Here is a 25317-nt window from a genome sequence, read left to right as displayed (position 1 = left end):
TTTACTGCATTCGTGTAGTACATTTTTAGATTTACAATTAAAATATCTCAGGATTGCCTCTACAATGCAGTATTTGAGATAGCCAATCTGAGGTTTCTTTTCCTAAGCTACACTATAAGGGAAGGTAATATTTTGACCAATGATCATGCTAGTTGACAAATCCTGGGAGTTTAGTCCACCATTTCATAGTCCAATATTTCAAAGTCCTGTCCACAACTTAGGAAAAAAATATTGTCTGTTCGGTTTCTTCTTTGCCTAGTGCCTATCTCCTATTCACACCCATGTATTTTGCGCTTGCATACAATACATGTGCCAAAAGCACACATAACAAAGAACAGGGACTTCTTTTGGTGACCAAATTCTCCTTCATATGCCTGTGAACTGTGAAACCTAAACAGGTTCACCCTTCCACAACCTGGCACTTCTAAATGTGTTAGATTAGTTCTTTTGCTCCAGCCAGAAAATTGGGCAATGAGAACTGTAATTTAACAGATCTAAAGGTCTGGCTGAATCAAGTGAAGAATCTTTGTGTGTGTTGCAGGGATCCTTTATGACCAGCTACTTAATTGGCTATTGAGGCCAATTTACCACCATTCTGACTGCAGTGTGACATATAAAAGACATGCAGAATTTTGCAGAATACCATAACATGGGATTGTATCACCAGTCCAGTGGTAGCAGCAACGTAAGACCATTTAGATCCCTGTTGTGACTCTTCCCTTTGAAAAATATCTGAACTGGACTCATTCCATTTCTGCAATTACAGGAATAGCCGTTTCAGAAAAATCTCCATCCAGGAGCTAGACTTGGGACCTAGTGGATCAACGATGGAACTTGTTGAGCCTGTGCAATCAGTTACTATTTTTGGTTTCACCTGAAGCTTGCATCCGCTGTATCCTAGGAGCAATTGCTTGATGCATACCAAGAACACCCACATGTTTTAGATTTGATTGTGTTGCTTTTGTACTTAAGGTAACTTTTGATAGGATCTTCAAGTAAAAGCAGCTAGACCAGTTTTCCTAATGCTGTGTCTGGGGCTGTCGTCATGTCTGTAGTATAAGGTATTGTGTAAGCCATAATTCTCATTTAAGAACCCTTGCAACTGTAAGAAGTTTCACCGAAAGCCTTCTGATTTCATTTAGTTCTTATTCCTCAAAGAAACACACAAACAAAACACCTAATGGGATGTGAATGATGCTGCCTTTTTCTTTGGAAGAGAAATCCTTCTTTTTTCCTTATAGCAAGATTTCTCTGTGTGAGGGTTCCTTAGAAATCTTGTAGAGTTGCTTAGAAATGTTGCGGTCATTTTCCTGAAACAAATGTCAAGTTGTGCAGGATTGTTACAGTTCCTGCACAGAATTGTGTCTTTCCTGTGCAGGACTCACCTGGAAAGAAGAACTGTCAAGCTGCCTGTAGCCTGGAATTGTGGGGAAAATTCAAACTAGGCCATGTTTCTTTGTTGAGCTATACTTGAGTTACAATGCTTTTAAAATTTAAAATAATGACAAGAAAAAAAATACATCAACCAGAACAATATGCTTAGTGATATAGTAAAAAAATTGTGAATCCCAGTTATTTATCATTGTAGTCATAACAGAAGTAGTCCCAGGCAATGGTGTTGATCTCTATCAGCTATTAAGTTCTGGAAGTTTTCATCTCCACAAGGAGATCCTTTGTAAAGTGGATGCATCTTCCATTCAGAAACAAACTACCATATTTTTCTGTGTATAAGACACTAGTTTTTTTTCCTAAAAACATTACACTAAAAATTGAGGGGCATCTTTTACACATTCTGAGCCCAGAGGCTGAATCCTCAAACCTATGCTTTCTTAATTTTGAGGTTAGAAAGGGAGGGCATCTTATAAACGGGGGCGTGTTATAAACAAAAAATACGCTAAGCTAAAATATGTCAGCTGCATGTGCACAACAGGGGTAAAGTTATCATCAGTGGCAAATTGCCATTGATTAAAACCAAATTGCCACTGATTGAAGGCAATTTCAGGGTGCATATGACTTGTAATCAGTGCAACAAAGCTGCACACTTTCCAGCATCAACAAAAGAAGCCTCTAATCGGCAGCAGTTTGTAGCTGCTGATCCCATCATTGTTGCACACATGGAGTGGTACAAGATTTCAGCTACAGGGTCACAACAGGTGTCATTCATGACAATTTAGTGTATCTGGAAAAAGTAATTACCCCACAACTAGTGTAAGGCTTATTAGTTATGTCAGGATGTATTATGTCAAGGGAAGGAGGGCAGTCTGAGAGACTGGCAGAGAATGCCATCATACCTGCTAATAAAAGGTCCCAGCACCTTGGCTCTACTGCAGTATTGTTTGCACTGCCAACCTTTGCACGATCAGTTCAAAAGCCTTGATTTGGTAATAAAGTCTTCAAGTGCACTTGGGGGCTTCCTTTCCTGTTGACAACTTTTCATTGTTATGTGTATAGCTGCCATTGAACGGAAGCTTCAAGTGACTCCTAAACATCACTTTTTGTCAGCAGTGTTAACATATACCTCATGAAATGATCTCAAGAATATGTACGAGTGGAAGAAGTATTTCTGTACAATATTTGCTGAACAATGATAAATTTTCCTGTTATTTCCTCTTTTGGTGAAATTGTACTATCGTGTTTTCTGATCATTTTCTTATAATTGACAGCCTAAAATATATATATCTTTGTTTTTGCAGATCATCATAGGAGAGTTCTATCGGATCCATTGCTTGAAGGAGAAGTCCCGGTCTTTTATCCAAAATCCATATGTGGCAGCTTTGTACAAACAAGTGGGATGTTTTGCCTTTGGTTGTGCCATCAGCCAGTCCTTCACAGATATTGCCAAAGTGTCTATTGGACGCCTGAGGCCCAATTTCATTGCAGTTTGCAACCCGAATTTTACACTGATCAACTGTTCCAAAGGATATATCCAAGACTATGAGTGCCTTAACCCTGATGAAAGCAAAGTCCAGGAAGCAAGGTGAGAAGAATTTTCTTTACAACAGAAATGGTTTGGTGGAATTGGGAGTAAAATGGTGTCTTTATATGCATACACATTTTGGGAGTGAACAGTGCATTCAAAATAGTTATCGTTTTGAAAGACAGCAAGGCAACTGAAGAATGTTGAAGAGAAAAAGGATATCTAAGGTGGGGATGCTATAGAGGTGCATAAAATTATGAATGATGTAAACTGGAGAAACTTGATAGGGAGAAGAAACTCTGCTCACCCCCTAATGATATCAGAAGCCAAGATCACCAAAGACGAATATTGGGATAGACAAAAGGAAGTAGTTCTTCATACAGTGCACAATTAAACTATCAGATATTCTACCATGAGATGTAGTGATCACCACCACCATACAGTATATGGCATTAAAGAAGGACTAACAAATTCATGGAGGCTGAGGCTGTCGTTAGTCATCGTGATAGCTATGTAGTACCTTTGGAAAAGACTGTGTGCTTCTGAGTAACCAATTGATGAAGAAATGGAATGGGAGAAGATTGACCCTCATGTTTGTGTCTGCCTTTGTGGGAATCGGGATGCTGGAAATAGAGGCATCTTTAGTATGACCAAGCAAGGCTGTTGTGATGTATTTCTGAACTATGAGTCAAAAAGTCCACAGTTCAGATATCACATTTGCCATGAGCCCATGATTCTCCCTTGAACAGTTCTATGATTATTTAATCAAACTGCCATTGTCTGTTTTTCAGCTTGTTCTGAAGAAATTGTGCAAATGCTTTTAATTTAAGTCCATTATTTTAGCCTAGTCTCCATTTTCTTGAAGCGTGTTGTGCTAATACTGACTCGACTTGGAAGACTGCTTTAAAGATTCTAGGATAATGACTAGAATTCTGTTGAAATTGTGGAGCATAAACTGGCAATCATAGAAGCAGCGTGCATGAACTTGTCATGAACTGTTGCATGCTTGAATGGGCCCTGGTCAAACAACTGATCACACACCCAACATCTGACACCCTAGCATAATGCAAAAATTGCTAATGCAGTTGCTGTTACATGCACAGTATCTTATAGTAGAATCTTATCCAGTGTATAACCAGTGAGGCTTTGAACTTTCAAAACATAATATATGTTCCTCCTTAACTGTTCTGCCATTCAAATGAATCTGAATTAACACATGTGTTTTAACTTTCTGAAGAGTAAAATCTAATGGCACAATGTTTCCTTAATAGTGTTAAGTATCTTCTTTTAAACAAATAAGCAAATAAACAGAAAAGTTCATTGCCAAAACAAAGAAAACTTAAGGGAGATACAGTGGACCCTCTACTTACGGAATTAATTCGTATTGGAACAGTGGCTGCAAGTCGAAAAGTCTGTAGGTCGAATCTCCATTGACATACAATGCATTGAAAACCAATTGATCCCATAACCAGTGGTTTTTATTCTATTTTTGTTCCATTTTGTTTTTTTTCTGGTCTGTAGGTCGATTCTCCGGCTGCAAGTCGAATCTAAATTTTGCAGCCAGAGAAGTCTGTAACTCGAAAAGTGTGTAAGTCGAGCCGTCTGTAAGTCGAGGGTCCACTGTAATAAAAAGTTTTTAGAAATAAAAAAGAAGCTGGATTAATCTGATATATCTAACATTACAAAAAAATTCCTTACATAAGATTTTTTTTTTTGAAAAAAAGAATATTTCATGTCTGTTAAAGCAAGTGGATTGATGGCAAATTTAGATAAACATTCTAACAAAGATCAGCTTTCACTTGTAAAAAAACAACTGTGTCACTGGTAACAGCAAAACTGCAAAGGAGTTTCAGAAATATTCTAGAAGTTTGCAGCTCAGGTGAATGAATTATATTATTTAATTAAGGTTGCAATCCTAAACCTTTTTATTTGCCAGTAAGTCCCATTGAACTTGCCAGAGTAAATTCTGAGCACTGGTGTATAAAATTCTGCTGCAGATGAATAACTTTTCTTTAAAAAATCCACCCCAGCTACTTGAGGGACCAACTGTTTGTACAACACCAGATTGCAGAACCTGCGTAAATAAACTGGGCCATGTGGCTTCTCTCCAGAATTGTATATAAAATTGTCACTGTGATCGCTGATGGGTCCATTGATCAGAGGTGCATTTTGGAGACCAGTAAAACATTAATATAGATAAGCAGTGAGTACACATTTTAGCTAGCTTTTGTTGGAAACTATCCTTATGGTTTTAATTTAAAGGAATATATATTCTTATGGGCCTCTTACTGTCTCTACTACCCCACAAAGATGTTGTGAGGAAAATGAAAGAATTTGCCAATTATTGAAAATAACAACATGGGCATCATATTTTCCTTCTTTTTCCCCCCCAGAAAATCGTTTTTCTCTGGCCATGCCTCCTTTTCTCTGTACACCATGCTTTATTTGGTGGTAAGTATAATATCATTTTACCCCTAATAAATCATGTAGGATCTCTTTTCTCTCTTTTTGAGGACAACGAGGAGTAATAGGCTAAATGTTTATGCAGGGAATATTTGGGTGAAAAGAAGAATCATTAGTACACATCTAGCCATGTTTATGTAGTCTGTAGTTATATATACCCAAATAGGGGTGGAAAACGTTCAGCCTATGGGCCTCATGGGTCATCCCTGGGCCTAAATGCATTAGGCAGAACCCTTGAAGGGCAACTCCACCCCACACACACTTCAGTCTTTTTTATTATTATTGGCATAGGAAGTCCCTCTGTACACTCTGGGGTGTGGAGGAAATTTTTAACATGTGTAGTGGGGGGTGTCACTAGCACCCATTTCCCCTACTTTCAACAAGTATTTTTTTTAAAAAAATGCACTAGAGGGTATGTGGCCACTGTTTAAATTCTTTAAAAAGGCATTTAAAAAAAATTATTTGGGTGTACATGAGGTGTGGGAGTATATGCAGTCCAGGATGCAGCCCTTAGTCCAGGATGCCTGCCCTATTCTAAAACCATTGGCCAATAGTTCTGGCATTCACCCTTTAGAGTTTAAGACAGTATATTTTAAAGATAGTTCATACTGCCAAGTTCCTCTATACTATGATGTGCACCAGTACGTGAACAGAATATTGCTTGAACTGGGCAGTAGGAAGAGCAGCCACAAGATTTCAAGTTGCCTATGATTCACAGTACTGGTTCAGAGTAATACAATTCTGTAAGCTAAGGCAGCAGTGTAAAAATAGGTTGAAGGAATTAATTGGTATGGAATATCCTTTACAATGAGCTTTTTGCAGAAAAAAAATGGGTTTGTTTACTTCTGTAACCAAAGGCACAGTAAATTGTGTTTAGATACCAGGTTATTTCCAGAGATAGGTGCTTGTAACCATGCAGCTCCATGCTTCCCACAAACATCCTTTTTGGCTCCCTGGAAATGCTGCATAGAAAGTCTGAATGTTGAAGGCGGCAAGCTGGGTGTGAAGAAAAGGGGAAGATCCTCCCAAATCAGGCAGAGGGACCTTACATGGGTAAAAGGTAGATCCTGGATTTACACTGTGGTCATCAGATACATGTATGAATTATTCTCAGCTATCAGCTTTGATATGATTATCCATCAATGGAAGCTGCCTTAAATACACTGGTAAGTTCAGTAGTGCAGGCCAAGTTACTTGTGGGAAAAGTTGACTTCTTATCAAGATTTCCTTTTTAAATAATGTATCACAATGCTCCAATAGTTTCTGTAGGATGGCACCAGGAGTATTCCTCTTTGTACATTAGAATTTCTGATACCTGGGAAAGAAATGTATGAAGACAAGGAGCATAATAGCCCTAGTCAGCTCAAGAACTGGTAAAGGATTATAAATAGGTGCAGTCCAACAATCTATTTGTGCTACCCCCATTTGTGCTAAGGGTTCTGAATTCAGGAAGGAGTATTGGGGCTTCACACTTTCCTAACCCCAGCCATCCTGACCTCAAGCACCTCAGCATACAGATACTAATTTGTTTTAACTAGATTGCTCAGTTCTCCCCAACTGGGTTAATAACAAGATTTGTTTTTTTTTCCCCTTAGCAATCCATTTATTTAGCTGGTTTGTAATTCTATAGTAGTTGAACACTGGATTTAATTGTTGTTAGCTGCAGTTAACTTATATTCTGACTTTCTGTAAGCACCAGAAGATCAGGATATAAGTTTTTTCAAATAAGTAAATACATAAAATAAGCCATAACCCATGGTTAGTTAACCTGTATTACCTATAAACTATAATTTTACTACTGATATTAATCATAAAATATGGTTCAGTAAGCTAGAAAGGTACTTGATGGTTGGGCCAGAGAGTATGGGCAGACATCACCCAATTTTGTTTCTCATCAGAGAGTTGAGGATTTTGATATACAAAACAGGTCCACTGTTAATTTGTGCATTTAGGGATATTTTGATGCTAAGGTAATAGAGTGATTTAATCTGCCTGAAACAGCATGCCCACATTACTTGCTCCAGTCTCTGGAAAAAGCAGAGGCATGAAAAGCACAAGGAATGTAAGCCTGCACGTACTTCATTTCACCATGGAACATAATTGAGATAATCCCTGGCTACTTATCTGGTATTTACATACGTCAAGTCAAAATCATAATTATGTGCTTCATTAGATTACAGGGGGAAAAAATCTACTTTCTGGGTAGCATTCCAGGGAGCAGGGCAGGTGGACTTGCTTGCCCACGTAGTTTCACCCGAAGTATGGGGTTGGTCTTGTTTTTCTTTGTCAATGAAAAATGGCTCTGCCCTTCCTTTCCTCAGCTTGCTATGCCAGAGTGCTTCCTGACTAAAGTTGCTGGAAGTATGCTTGATAGAGCTTTTCAAAGAACCCGGTGCAGGTCAATTATAGGTGCAACTTCTCTGAGCAATTTGGGGGTGGGGGGGAAGAAATTTAGAGAGTGATTTGTGGTAAATGTAATTAAGGGAAAGCTCCCCCACCACCACCTTTAGAGACTTTCAAAAGACCTGGGGGCCCCATATCTCCTGTAACTTTGGATATGAAATGAGAAGACGGATGGGGTTTGGGCAGACCCAGCTTTATAAAAACATTACACATAAACTTATATCAATGAATAGGCCTTCACCACCACAATTCCTACTCTTTGCTATCTGAAAGATAAATGAAGACACAACTCCCTCCTGTTTTTTCCCTTTTTCCTTCCAGCTTTTTAAAGTAATTTAATTACCATACCTTTCAGACTGTTTCGTGGTCTGCATGGATTTATTTCCTCATATTTTTCTCTCACTTCTTTTTAAATGTTTCAAAGTTATTCCGTAAACATTTACACCATTTCCTCTCAGCAATGCTAAAATAACATTGCCAGTGAACTGGAGGGAGGGATATGCAACATGAAAGAGTTTAAAACTCTGTTTTTGATCTCCCCGTCTTTGAGAACTCATAGATGAAGAGGGTATGTGTCTAGCAGCTGGTTGTCACAAGGGAGCACGTCTCTAAGACTTTGGAATAAACGTTTTGTTCTAAACTACCATCACTTCCATTTTAAGCTACATATATTCTGTAGCTAGCATTTTAGCCATGAACAGGACTTTGGAGCATGGGAACAAAATAAGCCACTACCAATGCTTTTCATCTTTTTGTACCTGTCTCATAATTTTTATTGGTGTTCCCAGAACCAATTAATTGATTATTTTTACCTCATATCTTCAAATTATGCTTTTCTTGAACAATCACATTCTCATGGAACCAATGAAATATTGCTACATGGTGAGGGCATTGAGAACAAATAGTCTGACAAACAATTAGGAAATACTAATATAACACATGTTAATTAGCTGTATTTGACACTGAGGCTATCATCTGGCTACCTAGCTATACAGGTAGCTGAAGAAGAAAACACTGTTAAAACTACTTGGTCTAAGCAAAGATGGTTCTGAAGAACTGTGTTTTTAGGGGGGGTTGTCTGTGGGGGGGTTTCTGTTTGTTGGGGGGCAAGGTTGGAGTGAGGGAGGTATTGGACCTAAGATGATGAAAGTGCCAGCATAACTGCCCAGATGGTACTTGCAAAAAGGATATTTTCATTTCATGATGTCAGAATCTGATGGAAAGCATTGCTGTCTGAATGTGTCAGGAATCTGAGCCACCAGCTTTACTTTTTTCTATCCCCTCCCACTATCCAACCAGCAAAAGAAAGCACATTTCATAGGAGCTGCATTTGTTTATGGAATACCTGCCCCCCCCCCCCCAATCCCTTTCCCTGGCTTGGTTTCAGCATTATCATGCTTCGGAAGTGACATTTGGGGAAGTCAACTTTAGTTTAAATGACTTTTTTTATATTCACCAAGGCTTTCACAGCTGGGATCTAATGGTTGTTCTGGGTTTTTTGGGCAGGTTGCTGTCCTCTGAAGATGCCGGCCACAGAGACTGGCGAAACGTTAGGAAGAACAACCTTCAGAACACGGCCAAAGAGCCCAAAAAACCCAGAATGATGACTTTTTTTTTAGTTTGGAGTTCATTCTTTTAAAAAAATTGGGTTGTTGAAACAAGCATATAATTTCTCTGAAACTGGGTGGTGTCATTTTGGGTTTCATCCCATGGAAAAGATATTGTCAATGGATTATTTTCCTCTCCATCTCCTGCTGCCCCACATGCACCCACTCAGGCAATTCTTGACTCTGAACCCACAGAAAAGTAATTAGCAAGGTTTATTGTCCCGACTAATCCCATGATAAGAAAAGAGGGGGAAAATACTCAGCTCTGCTGCTTTCATCTTTTAGATGAAAAAAAAATATTGAAGTGCTGACTAATGTTGAACATTCCCACAAGGTGCCAGTTTCGCTCCCTTCTCATTTGACTTCAGGTGCAGGAATCTGTCACTGTTCAGCCAGCTTTGCCTGAGGGCAAAGCCCTGTAGGGAGTGAGTCAGCATGAAATCTGCCAGGTCTGCATTTCTTGGTTCCTGCTAGTTCAGCATTATCTTTCCCAGACATAATGAATTCAAATTTGAACAAGTTTAGTAAAAAGGTAAAGGTTCCCCTTGACAATTTGTCCAGTTGTGTCCGACTCTAGAGGGTGGTGCTCATCTCCGTCTCCAAGCGGTAGAGCCAGCGTTTGTCCAAAGACAATCTTCCGTGGTCATGTGGCCAGCGCGACTACACACGGAACGCCGTTACCTTCCCAGTGTGGTGGTACCTATTTATCTACTTGCATTTGCATGCTTTCAAACTGCTAAGTTGGCGGGAGCTGGGACTAGTGACAGGAGCTCACTCCGTCACATGGATTCGATCTTATAACTGCAGGTCTTCTGACCTTGCAGCACAGAGGCTTCTGCGGTTTAACCCGCAGCGCCACTCATGTTTTGTTTCCACTGGAATACTGGAAAATAAATGCACATATTTTAAAAAATTGTGTATTTGCTTGAGACAATTATATGGCTCTGCTTCTCCACTCAGACTTTGCATGTATGACTTAAGAAAACATGTGTTTGCGCTTTGCATGCTGTACTTACAGTGGATTTGTAGGGGCACTCTGTAAAGCCAAACCATGATGAGATGGCCATATGATTCTCCAGTTATGGTTACATTGTAACTTCCACCACCCTAGTTTACCCGGTGTTCAGGGATAGTGGTTAACCCTAACCCTAACCTTAATTGCCCAGAGCAGACACATTCTAGATGGGAGGTGTATACTGTAAGTTTAAAAAATAAATGAATAGGAAGCCTATATTAAGGATTTGAAAAATACAAATGTTCTTTAACCTGATGAAAAAGGTTTCATCTCATTGAAAATAAACACCTTGTTGAAAAAAAAGAGGAAACTACTAAATGATTTTTTCACTCCTACACAAGAACAAAAAGACCACTGCTTTTTTTCATAGAAACCCTCGCTTTCTGTCCAGAAGACATGTACATTGCATTAAGAACTTGTGTACTGTACAAAATGCAAGGTTTCATGTGCAGCACTCACGTGCTCTGTGCATTTCTTGCAAAAAAAGGGCTGAATGCAAAAAAGCTCTCATAATTGCGTTCAGCAGGATAAAACTTCTGAAAATGTTCCATTCTTGTCTGTGAGAATGAAATAAGTGAAGATTAGCATGCACATTTTCATCTCCCCTCAGGAAACATTCTTGGTGTTTTAAAAATAACTTTTATCTCCTATTAATGGTTTCACTTCTTTTTCTGGGTTTTAATCTCCGGAATACTTTTCAGAAAACAATGTCCCAAACACAGCTTTTTACCATATTCACTTACTGAGAAACTCACTTTTATTCTCTGTAAATGTAGAATTGGGCCTCTGCCATGTTTACACTAAATCTCTTAGTAGGAAAAACAGCAACCCTTAAATATTTGTCCTAGTGAAACTGGAGCACCACATGCTCTTTGCATTGACATCTTCTACACTTTACTACAACTGAGCACGTGGTTTCTGGATTTTCATCTCATGATGGAATGGTTGTGTTCTGAATTAAAAAGCAATTTAAAGCATCAAGCCGACAAAGTAGGCTGTTGCCCACAAAGTGTCATGCCATAGTTTTCCTTATGTAGAAGAACATCAGCTACTATTTGGGCAATGCTTTGTTCTCCATCAAGTTCCAGAGGATATTGTTGCCCATGGGCTTTTTGCATGTGCCAACCAAATTTGAAGACAGCTGCTGGATTAATTTCTTGCATAAATTTACGGATCCAGTTGGGCCATGCAGGATTAGGAAATAACCTCCTGAGGTGGCTGCCCTTAATGATGCTTGTTCAAGTTCCCAGTGTTGCATTATACTTATTTTCTGCCAAATGAACAATGTGTTCATTTTTCATTTCTCTGGGATCAAGGCCAATCAGTTAGTTGTTAGATAAACATCAGTGACTGATTTCAAAGCCCCGCCTCAACAAAGGGAAATACTTTTTTCTCCTCTCTTGTGTGTTTCTAACCTATCTACTTTAATGAGGCTAGAGGCAGGTTTCCATTTATTTGAAAAGTGTTGATTTCAATTGCTTTAGAAATTATGAATTAGGGTGTGTGTGTTTTACAGATACTTTTTTTAATCATCTCTACAGCAATGTTATGATGCAAGTAAGGCCATGCCTATCAATTCTATTTGAAAACTATGATTTGAATCTGGGCTTTGCATCCAGTGCCCCAAAATATTCACAAAGTGGCCCCATGAAACGAAAAATCCCAGAATTGGCCTCCTTTTTTTCATCAGTTCACCACTTCTCACCCAAACACAAAGCAATTGTCAGGGCTGTTTTTTAACAAGTGTGAATGCTAGTGAGCAGAAAAGGGATCTTGTAGACCAGTGGTTCTTAACCTTGGTTTACTCAAGTGTTTTCGGACTGCAACTCCCAGAAGCCTTCAGCACCAGCTGTGCTGGCTGAGTTTTCTGGGAGTTGCAGTTCAAAAACACCTGAGTAACCCAAGGTTAAGAACCATTGTTGTAGACCATCTTGATGGGTGCCATTGGTATGGTCATCATTCGGGCTGCCCTTTGCTATGTAAAGCCTGGCAACATTTTTCCTGCTGGCAACACAGTCACAATATTGTGTAGCAATATTGGGCCATTTATTGGCTCTTGGAATTGTGGGTACAGAAGCACAATATCTCACATTCAAAAACCATGTAGTTGTGTTGCTGAAGACTTTCCTTCCTGTTGACACACTGCCTGATAAATAAATATTACTCACTTTTTAAACTGTTTTTATTGTAATTTTTCCTATTTTTTTGCACTTATTTTTTTTAATCTACTGTACATTTCCAATATAGACTGGGGAGGGAGGGAGGGAAGGAAGGAAGGAAATGGTAGGTTTGTGCATCCTTCTTTGAGCCACTTTTCAAAATGGAATAAAACCTACTTCACTATATCTGTATGTGTTCGATAGAGAGACAGAGAGAGGCAGAATGGGTTTAGTAAATAAATTCAGAGAGAGATTAAAAGATGGGTGGTTCCACTTAATGTAACTGCTTAGAGCAACAGAACTGGAAGGAAAGCAATTATTCTTTCATCCCGAAGCTCTCTTTGTATCCCAAAACCTGTCCACGGGGCTGGAAACACTTTGAAACTAGTTTTCAGGCAAAGCAAAAGGCTGCTGGGGGGAAAAGAAGATGAGAAAATCCTACTGTGACTACCAGCATGATACTAGATATAGGCTATTATCTATACAGTATTATGTGTGTGTGTGTTTACAATCCCCTGAAAGTAAAAATGTGAGCAACAGCTAATCATTTTCTCCTACTTTCCCATAACTTGTTGAACAAACAGGAACAGCTCCTTTTTGTTTGCCTAAGAGCACTGCCTGGCCACAGCTTGTTCTCTCTGACATCAGTGGAAGTTCCCTGGCAGTGGAATCCTTGCATGTGCTGCCCGATCTGCGGTGAAGTTGCCACTGCCAGAGTTCTCATAGTTGAAAGGTTTCCCAACAACTCCTGCTACACATGGTCACCAGGTCACAGCATTCTTCCCTCCCCTTTTGTTTTGTTTTTTTCATACATACCTCCTGCATGCTATTGGTTAGAACATTTCCCACTGCTGTGTATTGGTCTGCAGTAGTAGTTGCTCATTTTATGTTACTATATAAACACCACACAGGCGCCTCTGTAAACCTCCTATGACTGAGTTAGCAGACTTTAGCAAAAAAAACCCACTTGCAATTCGTTCACTGTCTGCTGCAAAAACAACTTAAATTCTATTCAATTTTTTTCTACATTAAATGTTTGTTTTCTTTAGCTTGGTTTCACTTTATAATGAAAGCCTGTAGGATGTAAGGCGAGCAGAAAACTATAGTACCGATGTCACAGCTGGATCATGGATGAATCACTGGGTGGATTTTACCTCATGGGTAGTTTTGTTAACTCTTCCATTGATGCAACAAAACTTGGTCACCAAGTATTGTTATTTTTAGGAGAGTTGTCTTTTTTTTAATCTGAAGGTCGCTTCATGCATTTTAAAAACTAAAGAAGCTCCAGGACCAAAAAAAGATCAAATAAGATCTGTTTTCTGACTGAAATGTCATGCTAGGGAGAGCTGTACCTAGTGAAATTCTGCCTGCTATACAGCATTTAACTGTACAGAATCTTCATTAGGTTGTGCCCTCTTATACTTAACTCTACAGACCTGCATCCCTTTGTTCTGACAGGACAATAGGTTAGCTTGCTGGTAACAGTATCATTTCATTTTTGGCACCACAAAATCAGATTATTATAATCTTGCAAACATACCTCAGGCTCTAGAATAATTTCAAATTGTAATAGCCGCATCCCAAAAAAGCCAGAAACAAATGTTGGCTTTATTACATAATGAGAAAAGTAATGAACTTTTCCTTTCCAGTATGATTTTCTTATTGTGCCATCTTATAAAATCTACTCAAAAGTAAACCTCATTGTATTCATTTAGACATACTCTCAGGGAGATGAATACAGGACAGCCATCTCATTCTGCAATCTCCAAAATATTACAATTAATCATCAATCACACGAGAGGGATTCTACCAACATAATGGAAAGTCATCCTGTTTCTTTCTAAATTGGTTCTCCACCTAATCTTTCTGTCTGCTGAAAGATGTAAGTAAGTAATGGTAGGATAAACAGAGATGATATAAATGAAGTCATTGAAGAAGAACAGAGGTTTAATTTAATCAGGACTCATCTAAGAATGTTATTAAATTGTGGAGAGTATTGCACCCATAGGGTGCTTTGCAGTTGGTTGTCCTTCTATTAATTGAAGACATTTGTCAGTAAAGTAGGAAGAGTCATTTTTATGTGTGCCACTACCCTTCCCCCCCCCATGTCTACTCTGGAAGTTTCAGGAGACTTCTGAACAATGTAATAGAAATTCCATGGCAGGTGACTTAACTTACTGTAGGCACATCAGTTGTATACCATATTCAGCGGTCCCCAACTGTTTTGGTGCCATGGACCAGCTGGGGGGAGCAAGCTCCATGTGTGTGGGGGGGGGGCAGGTGGCACCTTTCTCCCGGCTACTGAATTCACAGAATCGTTGTCCACATGCCTGGATTGAAGCCAAGGACTTCCTTGTCACAAAGGGCAAGTGCAGTCTTGAGGGTGAATTTGAGACCCAGTATTCTAGTAATTAAGTCCTGGCAAAGAATCTGATTGCATGTCATTTATTCAGAGAACTGGAAAATCTCATTGTGTTGTTTGGTTTGTTTGTTTTTTCCTTAAAGAGGCAGGATTGAAGAATAATATGAAGGCACATGCCCCTTCTTGAAAAATATGTGGCTGGTATATTTGTATGCAGTCCTAGTTGTACTGGATATAATGTAAGAGCTACAGTACTTCAATCTCCTTTCTATTTTGGCTGTTTTCTCTGTGGAAGATTATGTACTGCAAACATTTCTATGAACTTGTAGCATTCATAGTCTCTACCCTATTTTACTCTGCCGCACAGGAAGGCAGCAGTTGACAGAGGATTCTGTAATGCTCACACTCCCTTCATCCTACTTTTGGGGTTAGGTCAGCCTCCAGCTTCTTTGATTCGGAGGTAGATATTTGTGCTTTTTTGACCAAACTCCGGGAGGCAGTGGAAGACAGGAGGGCCTGGCGCGCTGTGGTCCATGGGGTCATGAAGAATCGGACGCGACTTAACAACTAAACAACAACAACAACATTTGTGCTTTTCCTTCCCTTTTTGGCTTTCCTAGTTCCCACAGGAACCTGAGGAATAGGCTGTGCCCAGGGCTTTTGAGAGGAAACCAGATCAGGATAAATGGAAAGGGGTGAGGCAAGGAAACGGCCCATTTGACATAATTTCAGCTGCTTCATTTTCAGGTCTATGCATGTTGCTTTGCTGTTGTTTTCTTCCCCTGTTGAAACAAAAAAATCCACTTTTCAGTCCGTATTTCATGTACTTCACAGCGTTATAGTTTACTTCACAAAGGTGTTGAACAATATAGGCTTCAAGGCAGATCAGGGAAGGCATTAAAAATAAAACAGCCAGTATTGTAATGCCATCATCTGTGCTGTGTGGATGTATTTGGTATGTTTTCTTTTAAGACTTTGTGCAACTAAATAAAATGGGGAAGGAAAATCATAAAAAGATTTGGGCAAGAATATCTTAAAAATTTAGGCTTTTGTATTTAGAGAAAAAAATAGCAGAGGTAAGACATGACCAAGTATATAATTTATGAATAGTGTTTTGATAGAGAGATCTCTCTCTGCCCCCATTAAGCCCCTGCTGATGGTATTGGGAGTCAACTTTTTTGAACAACTTCTCCCAGAATCCTCTAGCTAGCATGAATAGTGGTGGGATGCACAGCAAAACTCAACCTCTCCATTTTGTTTTGTCCTCAATTCTCCTCTGAGTACATCCTCTGCCATATAGTGCCATTAAGAAGCTTTGTGGCACAGTAGTTAAACTGTAGTCAAGATCTTGTTTATGACCTGAATTTGACCCCTGTCTCAGGTAACCAGCTTGACTCTCCTTTCCAACCTTCTGAGGTTGGTAAAATGGGCATAATCCCATAATGTAAACTGCCCGGATAGAGCTTTGATCCCTGTGGGATGGTATATACAGTAAGTAGCACAGTTTGCTTTTTTTGCTTTGTTTTAATTGAAAATCCAAGGTGATAATGATGTGTAAAATGAATGACCAATTGTACTTAGGTTCAGAAAGCTGTCAGATCACACAGTAGGAACAACTGGGTTGTTTGGGGTTTAGCTTTTTTTCCTTCCGGCTGTGCTGGATCTGCTCATCATATATATACGTAGAAATGAGCCTGTGCTTATTCTCCTGAGAATTCACCAAGGAGAGTCTGTATCTTCCATGACTCAAAGTCTCAAGTTATTATGGTGTTCCATCACGCTGTATCAAAAGTGGGGAACAAGTTGCTCTCTAGATGTCCTTGGACCATATCTCCCATTCTCCTTTTTCAGTGGTCCTGCCAGTTGATGCTGATGTGGTTTGGAATCCAACAAAATCTGAAATTCCCCACCCTTGTTCTATGCTTCATGTGCCTTTGTAGGAAAGTTATTTTATATTGATTTTATGCTATAAAATCTTCAGACTTGGAACTAATATGATAAAGTATTAAAGGGATGCTCCTCCATTCCTTTCTACACTAATAATCAAGTATCAGTTTCTTAGGGTTTCTTCTCTAGTTTGTCTATTATGGAAAGAAACACAAGCCAGGTATCTATCCTGTCTACAGTGTCTGTTCAGAAAAGAAAAAAAAGAAAAGAAAACCGGCTTTGTTGTATCATAAAAAATGGTGTTTGTGACTGGGGACGTGGTAGTGCTGTGGGCTAAACTGCAGAAGCCTGTGCTGCAGGGTCAGAAGACCAGCAGTCGTAAGATCGAATCCACGCGACGGAGTGAGCTCCCATCGTTTTGTCCCAGCTCCTCGCCAACCTAGCAGTTCGAAAGCATGCAAATGCAAGTAGATAAATAGGTACCACCTCGGTGGGAAGATAAAATGGCGTTCCCTAGTCACGCTGGCCACGTGGCAACGGAAACTGTCTTTGGACAAGCGCTGGCTCTACTGCTTGAAAACGGGATGAGCGCTGCCCCCTAGAGTCAGACACGACTGGACTAAAAATGTCAAGGGGTACCTTTACCTTTCATCTTTCTCTATAGGGATAGATGCACTCAGAAGGCAACCTGACTGTTAGTTCGGGGAAGGGAGGTTAACAAACTGCAACATGAAGTTGGCATTCTGATGTTTGACACTGGCTTCCCTTCAGTGGAAGGGGGCAGCCCAAAGAAGGTCTACCTGGTGGTTGGCAGACAGTTTACCTTCAGTGTGGCACTGAACAAGATCCTTAGAAGCTCCATATGAAAATTAATGGTGGTGCAAACTCCTGTGAAGGGAAGGTATTATAATGTCTTCCCCCCCCCCCCCCTGTTTTGTTTTGCTTTTTCTTTTACAGCTCTACCTGCAAGCCAGATTTACTTGGAGAGGAGCCCGCCTGCTGCGTCCTCTGCTACAGTTTACATTGATCATGATGGCATTTTACACAGGACTTTCTCGTGTGTCTGACCACAAACACCATCCAACGGATGTACTGGCAGGCTTCACACAGGGAGCCCTGGTGGCTTATTGCGTGGTAGGTGGACTACATCGCTGGTGTCTTGTTTCACCAAATAACCATATGTTTCGTATCTGCAAGAGGGATAATGCAAGGGGGATATTAGTCCACTGCAGGGTTCCTGGGTTCTGCTTGAGACAGTGATAAACATTGCAGTCATAATGACTTGCATTTGCTGAGTCTGTTTCAATATGAGAACTGCTGGGGGAAGAGAAGGTTGACCGATCTGGGGGTACCTGGTTAGGTTTTCTAAAACCATGAAGGGGGGAAAAAGGGGTAGCCTTAAAGAAAGAAAACAAAGGGTGATGTCCTCATATACTGAAAGCTAGAATAATAAATGCCAAGTGCACTCTTAACTTTCAGGTGTAGTACGCATAAAATTACCCTTATGTGAAACAGTTGTTTTCTGCATATTAGGTTCAGTACGTTTAGTGTATGGAAAGAAGCTATACTTGAATACGTGCCAGACTGGGAAAATTACCAGGATAATTCACCTAGGTGAATGCATAAATGGTTACAGCACTGGCTTGTTTTTCTTTGAAAGACTAAACACTTTCAAAGGCAGCTGAAGCCCTCCCCTCCGTCTCTCTCTCTCTCTCTCTCTCTCTCTCTCTCTCTCTCTCTCTCTCTCTCTCACACACACACACACACACACACACACACACACACACACACACACACACACACACACACACACACACACACACACACACACACACACACACACACACACACACACACACACACACACACACACACACACACACACACACACACACAGGGGTGGGGGAGGGAGAGAGGGAGAGGAGAGAGAGAGAGAGAGAGAGAGAGAGAGTGGTATCAGTGTTAGCCAAAATACTGTCAACATTTTGTGAGCAATGCAGTCTCATTTCCCATAAACGGACTGGAAATCCAATCAAAAGTGCTTGATGCTTGAGGAAACATGCACAGATCAATGTTTGCCTTTGAGTTAAATCAGAAAGCTCAGTAACTTGAAACTTGCATTTCTTAGTTTCATTGGAAGCATGGCGATCTATTGCTGCGTATGTTTTGTTTTATAATACAGTGAGAAGCAATTTTTGCATAAATAGTCTGCTAAAGCAACAATTACTTGTCTTCAACTGTTTGGTTTGTTTTACATTTCAAATGAAACCAGATTATTCATTCCTTTTAACCTGATATATATCCAAAGTTATACATACTGCAATACTTATATAAGTTTCTGATATAAGTACCTTTCTAAAATTTGCCTTAGCTGTCTTCAGCAGGAAACAAAGGGGTAGGTAGGTAGGTAGTTAGGTAGTTAGGTAGTTAGGTAGGTAGGTAGGTAGGTAGGTAGGTAGGTAGGTAGGTAGGTAGGTAGGTAGGTAGAGAGAGAGAGAGAGAGAGAGAGAGAGAGAGAGATAGAAAGATAGAAAGATAGAGAGAGAGAGAGAAAGAGAGAAAGATAGAGAGACAGAAAGAGCGATAGAGAGATAGAGCGATAGATAGAGCGATAGATAGATAGATAGATAGATAGATAGATAGATAGATAGATAGATAGATAGATAGATAGATAGATAGATAGATAGATAGATAGATAGATAGATAGATAGATAGATAGATAGATAGATAGATAGATAATTACAAGCCATTTGCACAGGTTGGACATCAAGTAAAATATTTATATGTTGGTTGGCTCATAGATTTTGTATTTCTCCCTATTTATTGATACACTGCAAGCACTCTCTTCCCTGTGCTATCACGTTAAACTCTGGTTTGGCGACTGGGTTCTTTTGTTTTTGTTTTTTGTTTTAATAAAAAAGACAAACCAGCTCCAGCAAGACAGTATTATGTCTGCTCAAAATCAAACCCTAAGAAGCAATGTCACTTTCTGTTCCTGAAGAGAGGATACTTTGGACATAAAACAATGGGAAAGGGCTAAAACAACCTTTAAATATCAAATCCTGTCCTCAAAGCATTTTTGCAATAGCACCTATCCCTTGAAATGATCTCCTTGCTCCACAATGTCAGGTGACAATCCTGACATGATTTTGGCACCTCTTGACATCCTGTCTTTAATCTTAGACCCCCAACAAGCTCCAACTCCACCCCCACCCCCATGGTGCATGAATGTGTGTTTGCTGGATATGGTGTTATAGTAATATTTTAAACTCTTTTAGAATTTGTGCAAATAAGAATATGTGCAACCCCCCCCCCCAGGAAAACTGAGGAGGGTGATGCAATTTGAGAGAAGGAGAGAGAAAGACTGAGGAAAGTCTCCAAAGTTGTTAGCCTAAGAAGAGTTATGTTCTTACCTCCTATAAAGAACATTTCCTCTTTGAAACAATAGTTGCTTCAAGAGGAGATGATTCACAGGTCAAGGTCAAAGGATGAGAGCTTTTAGTACCCTGGTATCCAGCCCTCCAGGTCAGGTGCTCCTGCAACATTTTGTGAAGTTAAATATGTTCACACATTTGAACTCTACTTTAAAATGCAGTTTGACCATGAGATAGTACAATTTGAGAACACTTGCACAGAAAAGCAAATTGGTGTATAATCCATCCCATGCCCGTTAATTCTGGTCTACAAATCTTCTGCTTCTGCTTCCTTCCAGTTTCAGAGCGTAGCAGTGAGGAAAAAATTGAAAACCACTGAATGAGGGATAACCTGTTAGTAGGGGAAATGGTATAATTATCCATTATCGTGTGTGGAATTGAAATTGAAATATGCCAGGAAGGCCCATCAACCTGCTAGGCACCCTGTCTCTCTGGATACTGGATTAGGGATATGACAGAAGGACTGTTGTTGCTCACAAAACACACAGATACATATCCCTTTCTTCTCATCCACACCAGAACAAATGACACAGCCAAGAGGAACTACAAATAAATCACAATAGATGAAGACTTGTGCACAGTAAGAGAAACAGACCAAGCAGGTCTAATTGAGCGCAATAATAATCTGTTTAAAAATATACAAAGGAAATTGGGTCACAAATCGCACAATCTCCAGTGTTTATATACAAATGTCAGAGATATAGGAGATAAACAAGAAGAACTGGAACTCTTAATTCAGGCGGGTAAATACGACTTGAGAGGGATAACTAAAACTTGGTAGGATGACTCTCATGATAGGAATATGGCAAATAAAGGATATAAATTGTTCAGAAATAATAGAAAGAGAGATAGAGTTGCAACATATGTCAAAAATACATATTCCTGCACAGAAATACAGGAGAATGAGCTTGGTTATCCCATTGTCCCATCTGGATTAATATAAGTGGGGTGAAAAAAGGAATGTGGTAGTTGGAGTTTATTGTTGTTGTTTAGTCATTAAGTCATATAGTAGATGGTAGAGATGATATTACACAAAGATGGAAACACCCATGTAAAGTGGAATGAATGGATTATTGTTGTTTAGCCATTAAGTTGTGTCCGACTCTTCGTGACCCCATGAACCAGAGCACACCAGGCCCTCCTGTCTTCCACGGCCTCCCGGAGTTGGGTCAAATTCATGTTGGTAGCTTCGATGATGCTGTCCAGCCATCACGTCCTCTGCCATCCCCTTCTCCTCTTGCCTTCACACTTTCCCAACATCAGGATCTTTTCCAGAGAGTCTTCTCTTCTCATGAGATGGCCAACAGCTGTATGGAAACAACTGAAGAGAGCTTGTTTCATATGGAATAAACATTGCAGCAGCAAAAGCAATTGTCTGTCCCTTTAGCAACTCTTGCTGCTGTACAGGAGCACCAAACCGTACAAACCTGTCAGAGCAAAAGTATAGGCTAGATACTGAAAATCTATAATTTTAGGAACAAGAAAAAATACAAAAGCACAGCAAAAGAGATGGCACTAGGTCTTTTCTATGTATATAGTTTTACAATCAGGCTTGAGGCTACAATTGAACATTTTAGCTACTCCTGGTGAACAGGAAATCATGGGAAGGCAAAGGAAATCACTAGCCATCTCTCTTTCAACTTCCTTTTCTAGGGCTCTGTCTGTCTCTACCCAGAAGGGCTTCTGGAAGGGCAGGGCAAATCATGCCCTGTGCCCTGTCTGTATCCTGGTTGAGGACTGAGGTTTACCAAAGGGCAGCAGACAGGGTGGGAAAGCTCAGGGTTGAAAAGGAAGGCCCGCACATGTGTCTGGCATTGCTCAGGCAGCTGTTTCCTCAGCAGCTTCACCTCGTCACAGGAAAGTCAGCCTATAGCAGCCAAATGCTCACCCTAGTAAAACACACCATCTGTTTACAGGTCAGGGAACGAGTGCCAGCTTTGCAACTTGTCATTCAACAGGAAGCAGTGAAACCATTCATTTCTTGTATTAGTGCCTCTATTGTCTGTCAGAAGCTTTTTGCTCTGATACACTGAGTTCATCATCATTCCAAGGACCAACAACCCTTCCTGGTCATTCTGCCCCATCCCACCATCACTTGCCAAACTTAAATAATGAAGTAACTCCATATGACCAGTTCTGACAACAGGCTGTAATAATAATGGCATGACAAAACCATTTAACCCAATGTGAGTAAGTCTTTCCAAAAATTTATAAACCAGTTGCTGCAACCCTGAAACCCAGCAGTTTTTAGCATGGAAAGCTGAGAAAATCATAGCAATTTGAATCTGAACTAAGTACAGTGGTGCCTCGCTTAACGTTTGCTTCGTTTAACGTTTTTTTCACTTAACGTTTATTTTTTCAGAGGCAGATTGTGCTTCGTATAACGTTTTTCCCTATGGGCGATTTTCGCATAGCGTTTTTGGGACCATGCTTCGCTTAACGTTTTTGGTTTTAGGTCCCCTGCTTCGCTTAACGTTTTTTTTGTTTTCAATTTAAAAAGTGTCTTAGAAGGGTCCAAAACGGTTCTAAATGCTTGGATTCGTTAGAGGACCCCTTAAGTCATGTGCAAACCTGATTTGGCTTTGATCTGACGTTTCGTTAATTTTTTGTGAATTTTTGTTTTTTGGCCCATAGGAACCAATGGACCTGTCAAAATCTGACAGCTCCATGCTTTCCTATGGGGGAGAAAACAATTTACAAAAAATTAACAAAAGTTCAGATCAAAGCCAAATCAGGTTTGCACACAACTTAGGGGGTCCTCTAACGAACCCAAGAATTTAGAACAGTTGCTGAGTCTTCATTAATTTTTTGTGAATTTTTTCTTCCCCCATAGGAAATAATGGAGCTGTCAGATTTTGACAGCTGTCAAAAGTTGGGGGGAAAAAAATCACCATTAATTAACAAAAAGTCAGATCAAAGCCAAATTAACTTTTGCATCCGTTTTAGAGGGTGCAGAAGCTAATCCAAGCATTTAAAACCATTTTTGACCCTTTTGTGTTTAGTCGTTTAGTCGTGTCCGACTCTTCGTGACCCCATGGACCAGAGCACGCCAGGCCCTCCTGTCTTCTACTGCCTCCCGGAGTTGTGTCAGGTTCATGTTGGTTGCTTTGCAGACACTGTCCAGCCATCTCATCCTCGGTCGTCCCCTTCTCCTCTTGCCATCACACTTTCCCAACATCAGGGTCTTTTCCAGGGAGTCTTTTCTTCTCATTAGATGGCCAAAGTACTGGAGCCTCAGCTTCAGGATCTGTCCTTCCAGTGAGCACTCAGGGTTGATTTCCTTTAGAACTGATAGGTTTGTTCTCCTTGCAGTCCAGGGGATTCTCAAGAGCCTCCTCCAGCACCACAATTCAAAGGCATCAATTCTTCGGCGGTCTGCTTTCTTTATGGTCCAGCTCTCACTTCCATACATCACGACAGGAAAAACCATAGCTTTGACTATTCGGACTTTTGTTGGCAAGGTGATGTCTCTGCTTTTCAAGATGCTGTCCAGATTTGTCATCGCTTTCCTCCCAAGAAGAAGGCGCCTTTTAATTTCAGGGCTGCTGACCCTTTTATGACACACTTAATTTTGCAAAAATTGACTTCGCAAAGCCATTGAAACCTATTGAGTCAGCTACAATACATTCCAATGGAGGATACATTGTATCGTTTAACGATGTTTCCTATGGGTTTTTTCGCTTAAGGACGGCAATCCGTGCCTATTGGAACGGATTAACCGGTTTCCAATGCATCTCTATGGGAAATGGTGTTTCGCATAGTTTTTTTCGCATAAGGTTTTTTTTTTTGGAACCAATTAAAAACGTTATGCGAGGCACCACTGTATCTATTATTTTTATCATCTTTATTAGGCCTGCTATATTTAGGAAAAGAGGTTTTTGCTCTGTATTTTCTCTGATTGCATATCATATCAGTATACTGGCCATTTTTTCTGTTACATTGCTGAGTGAACAAATATAATAAAATAGATCTGGCCTTTTGCTTCTACGGTTTCAGAGGCTTTCTTTCTTTGTCACATTTGAGTTTTTATCATCATAGTAATTCCTTCAAAGCAATGTTAACTCCTTTTTAAAAGGAAGCCACAATGCTCCAGATTTTGTCACAGCCCTGATGGCACATTTAGCTATACTGAAATACTCAACATAAACCATGAGAAGTTCCATTTTCAAGGGTAATCAGGACTATAGCCTGGAAAGGTACATGCAAAACATTTATTTCAGGCAAGCTGATGAAATAGTTGTGTTTTATTCCAAGTTTTAAATGCATTAAGAATTGGTGAAAATTATTATTTTTTAGATATCTTTAAGCAAACGATTCCAAAGAAATAGCTGTGAAATGTGGGTAGGTAAGAATTTGTTAGGCCACTTTCTTCTCCTGTTCACCTTAATCTCATGTCAGCTCTTTGCTAAAATGTTCTGGACCCAATGAATCTTATAAAAATCATTAATGTTTAAAAATACCTTGATCAGTTACAGTGGTTTAATAGCACATTCCCAGTTGTCTGCTGCTGAGTTTTCTTTATGGGTGGAGAGCACCTTCCACGGGAAATGGAATAAATCCAAGCAAAAACACTCCATACATTTACCCTTTGTTTTTGTGTTAAGCAGCTGAAGCATTAGGAGGGTTTAACACACTTTTCTAACTTTAGAAGATCATGTTTCATGATTTCTCTAAGTGTTTTTATAACCTCAAGCCTCTGCTCAAGTGAAATACAGTTTAAAGGGGAATTAACGCTACTGCTCCTACCAAATATCTGATTTAAAGCTGCACACACCATGAACTACAGAGCAAAGGCTAAGAAAAGCCAAGATGACACACCATCCATAACTTACTTATTTGGAAAATTTGGGCCAGATTGAACCTAATCCTCCCATCTGCCATTTGCACTGTGCAACCGCCACTTGCTCCCGCCATGAATTGATTTGTCATGGAGATTTCAGTGTAGAAGGTGGATATAGTTGTGATTGAATCCAGTCTTCAGAAGTGATAAGTGAGAAGCAAAGCATTTGGAATTATCTTTCAACCCTCTGCTCCATAAAACTCTTAGAAATAAATGAAGAATTGAGTAAT

The 25317-nt window shown here is 39.9% G+C and overlaps 1 protein-coding gene across 1 annotated transcript in view; it reads left to right on the top strand.

Moving 5' to 3' along the window:
- Positions 1 to 25317, top strand: part of PLPP3 (phospholipid phosphatase 3) — a 92640-nt gene that overhangs the window by 60288 nt on the left and 7035 nt on the right. The window contains exons 3-5 of the mRNA XM_020789855.3: positions 2694 to 2977; positions 5311 to 5368; positions 17771 to 17947. Of these exons, the coding sequence (XP_020645514.1) occupies positions 2694 to 2977; positions 5311 to 5368; positions 17771 to 17947 (519 nt within the window). The remainder of the gene's footprint in view (positions 1 to 2693; positions 2978 to 5310; positions 5369 to 17770; positions 17948 to 25317) is intronic.

This window comes from Pogona vitticeps, chromosome 4, assembly GCF_051106095.1.
Source record: "Pogona vitticeps strain Pit_001003342236 chromosome 4, PviZW2.1, whole genome shotgun sequence".
In the NCBI taxonomy this organism is placed as follows: domain Eukaryota; kingdom Metazoa; phylum Chordata; class Lepidosauria; order Squamata; family Agamidae; genus Pogona; species Pogona vitticeps.
The sequence above is the reverse complement of the archived record's forward strand: the minus strand, read 5'-3'. Positions and strand labels throughout refer to the sequence as shown.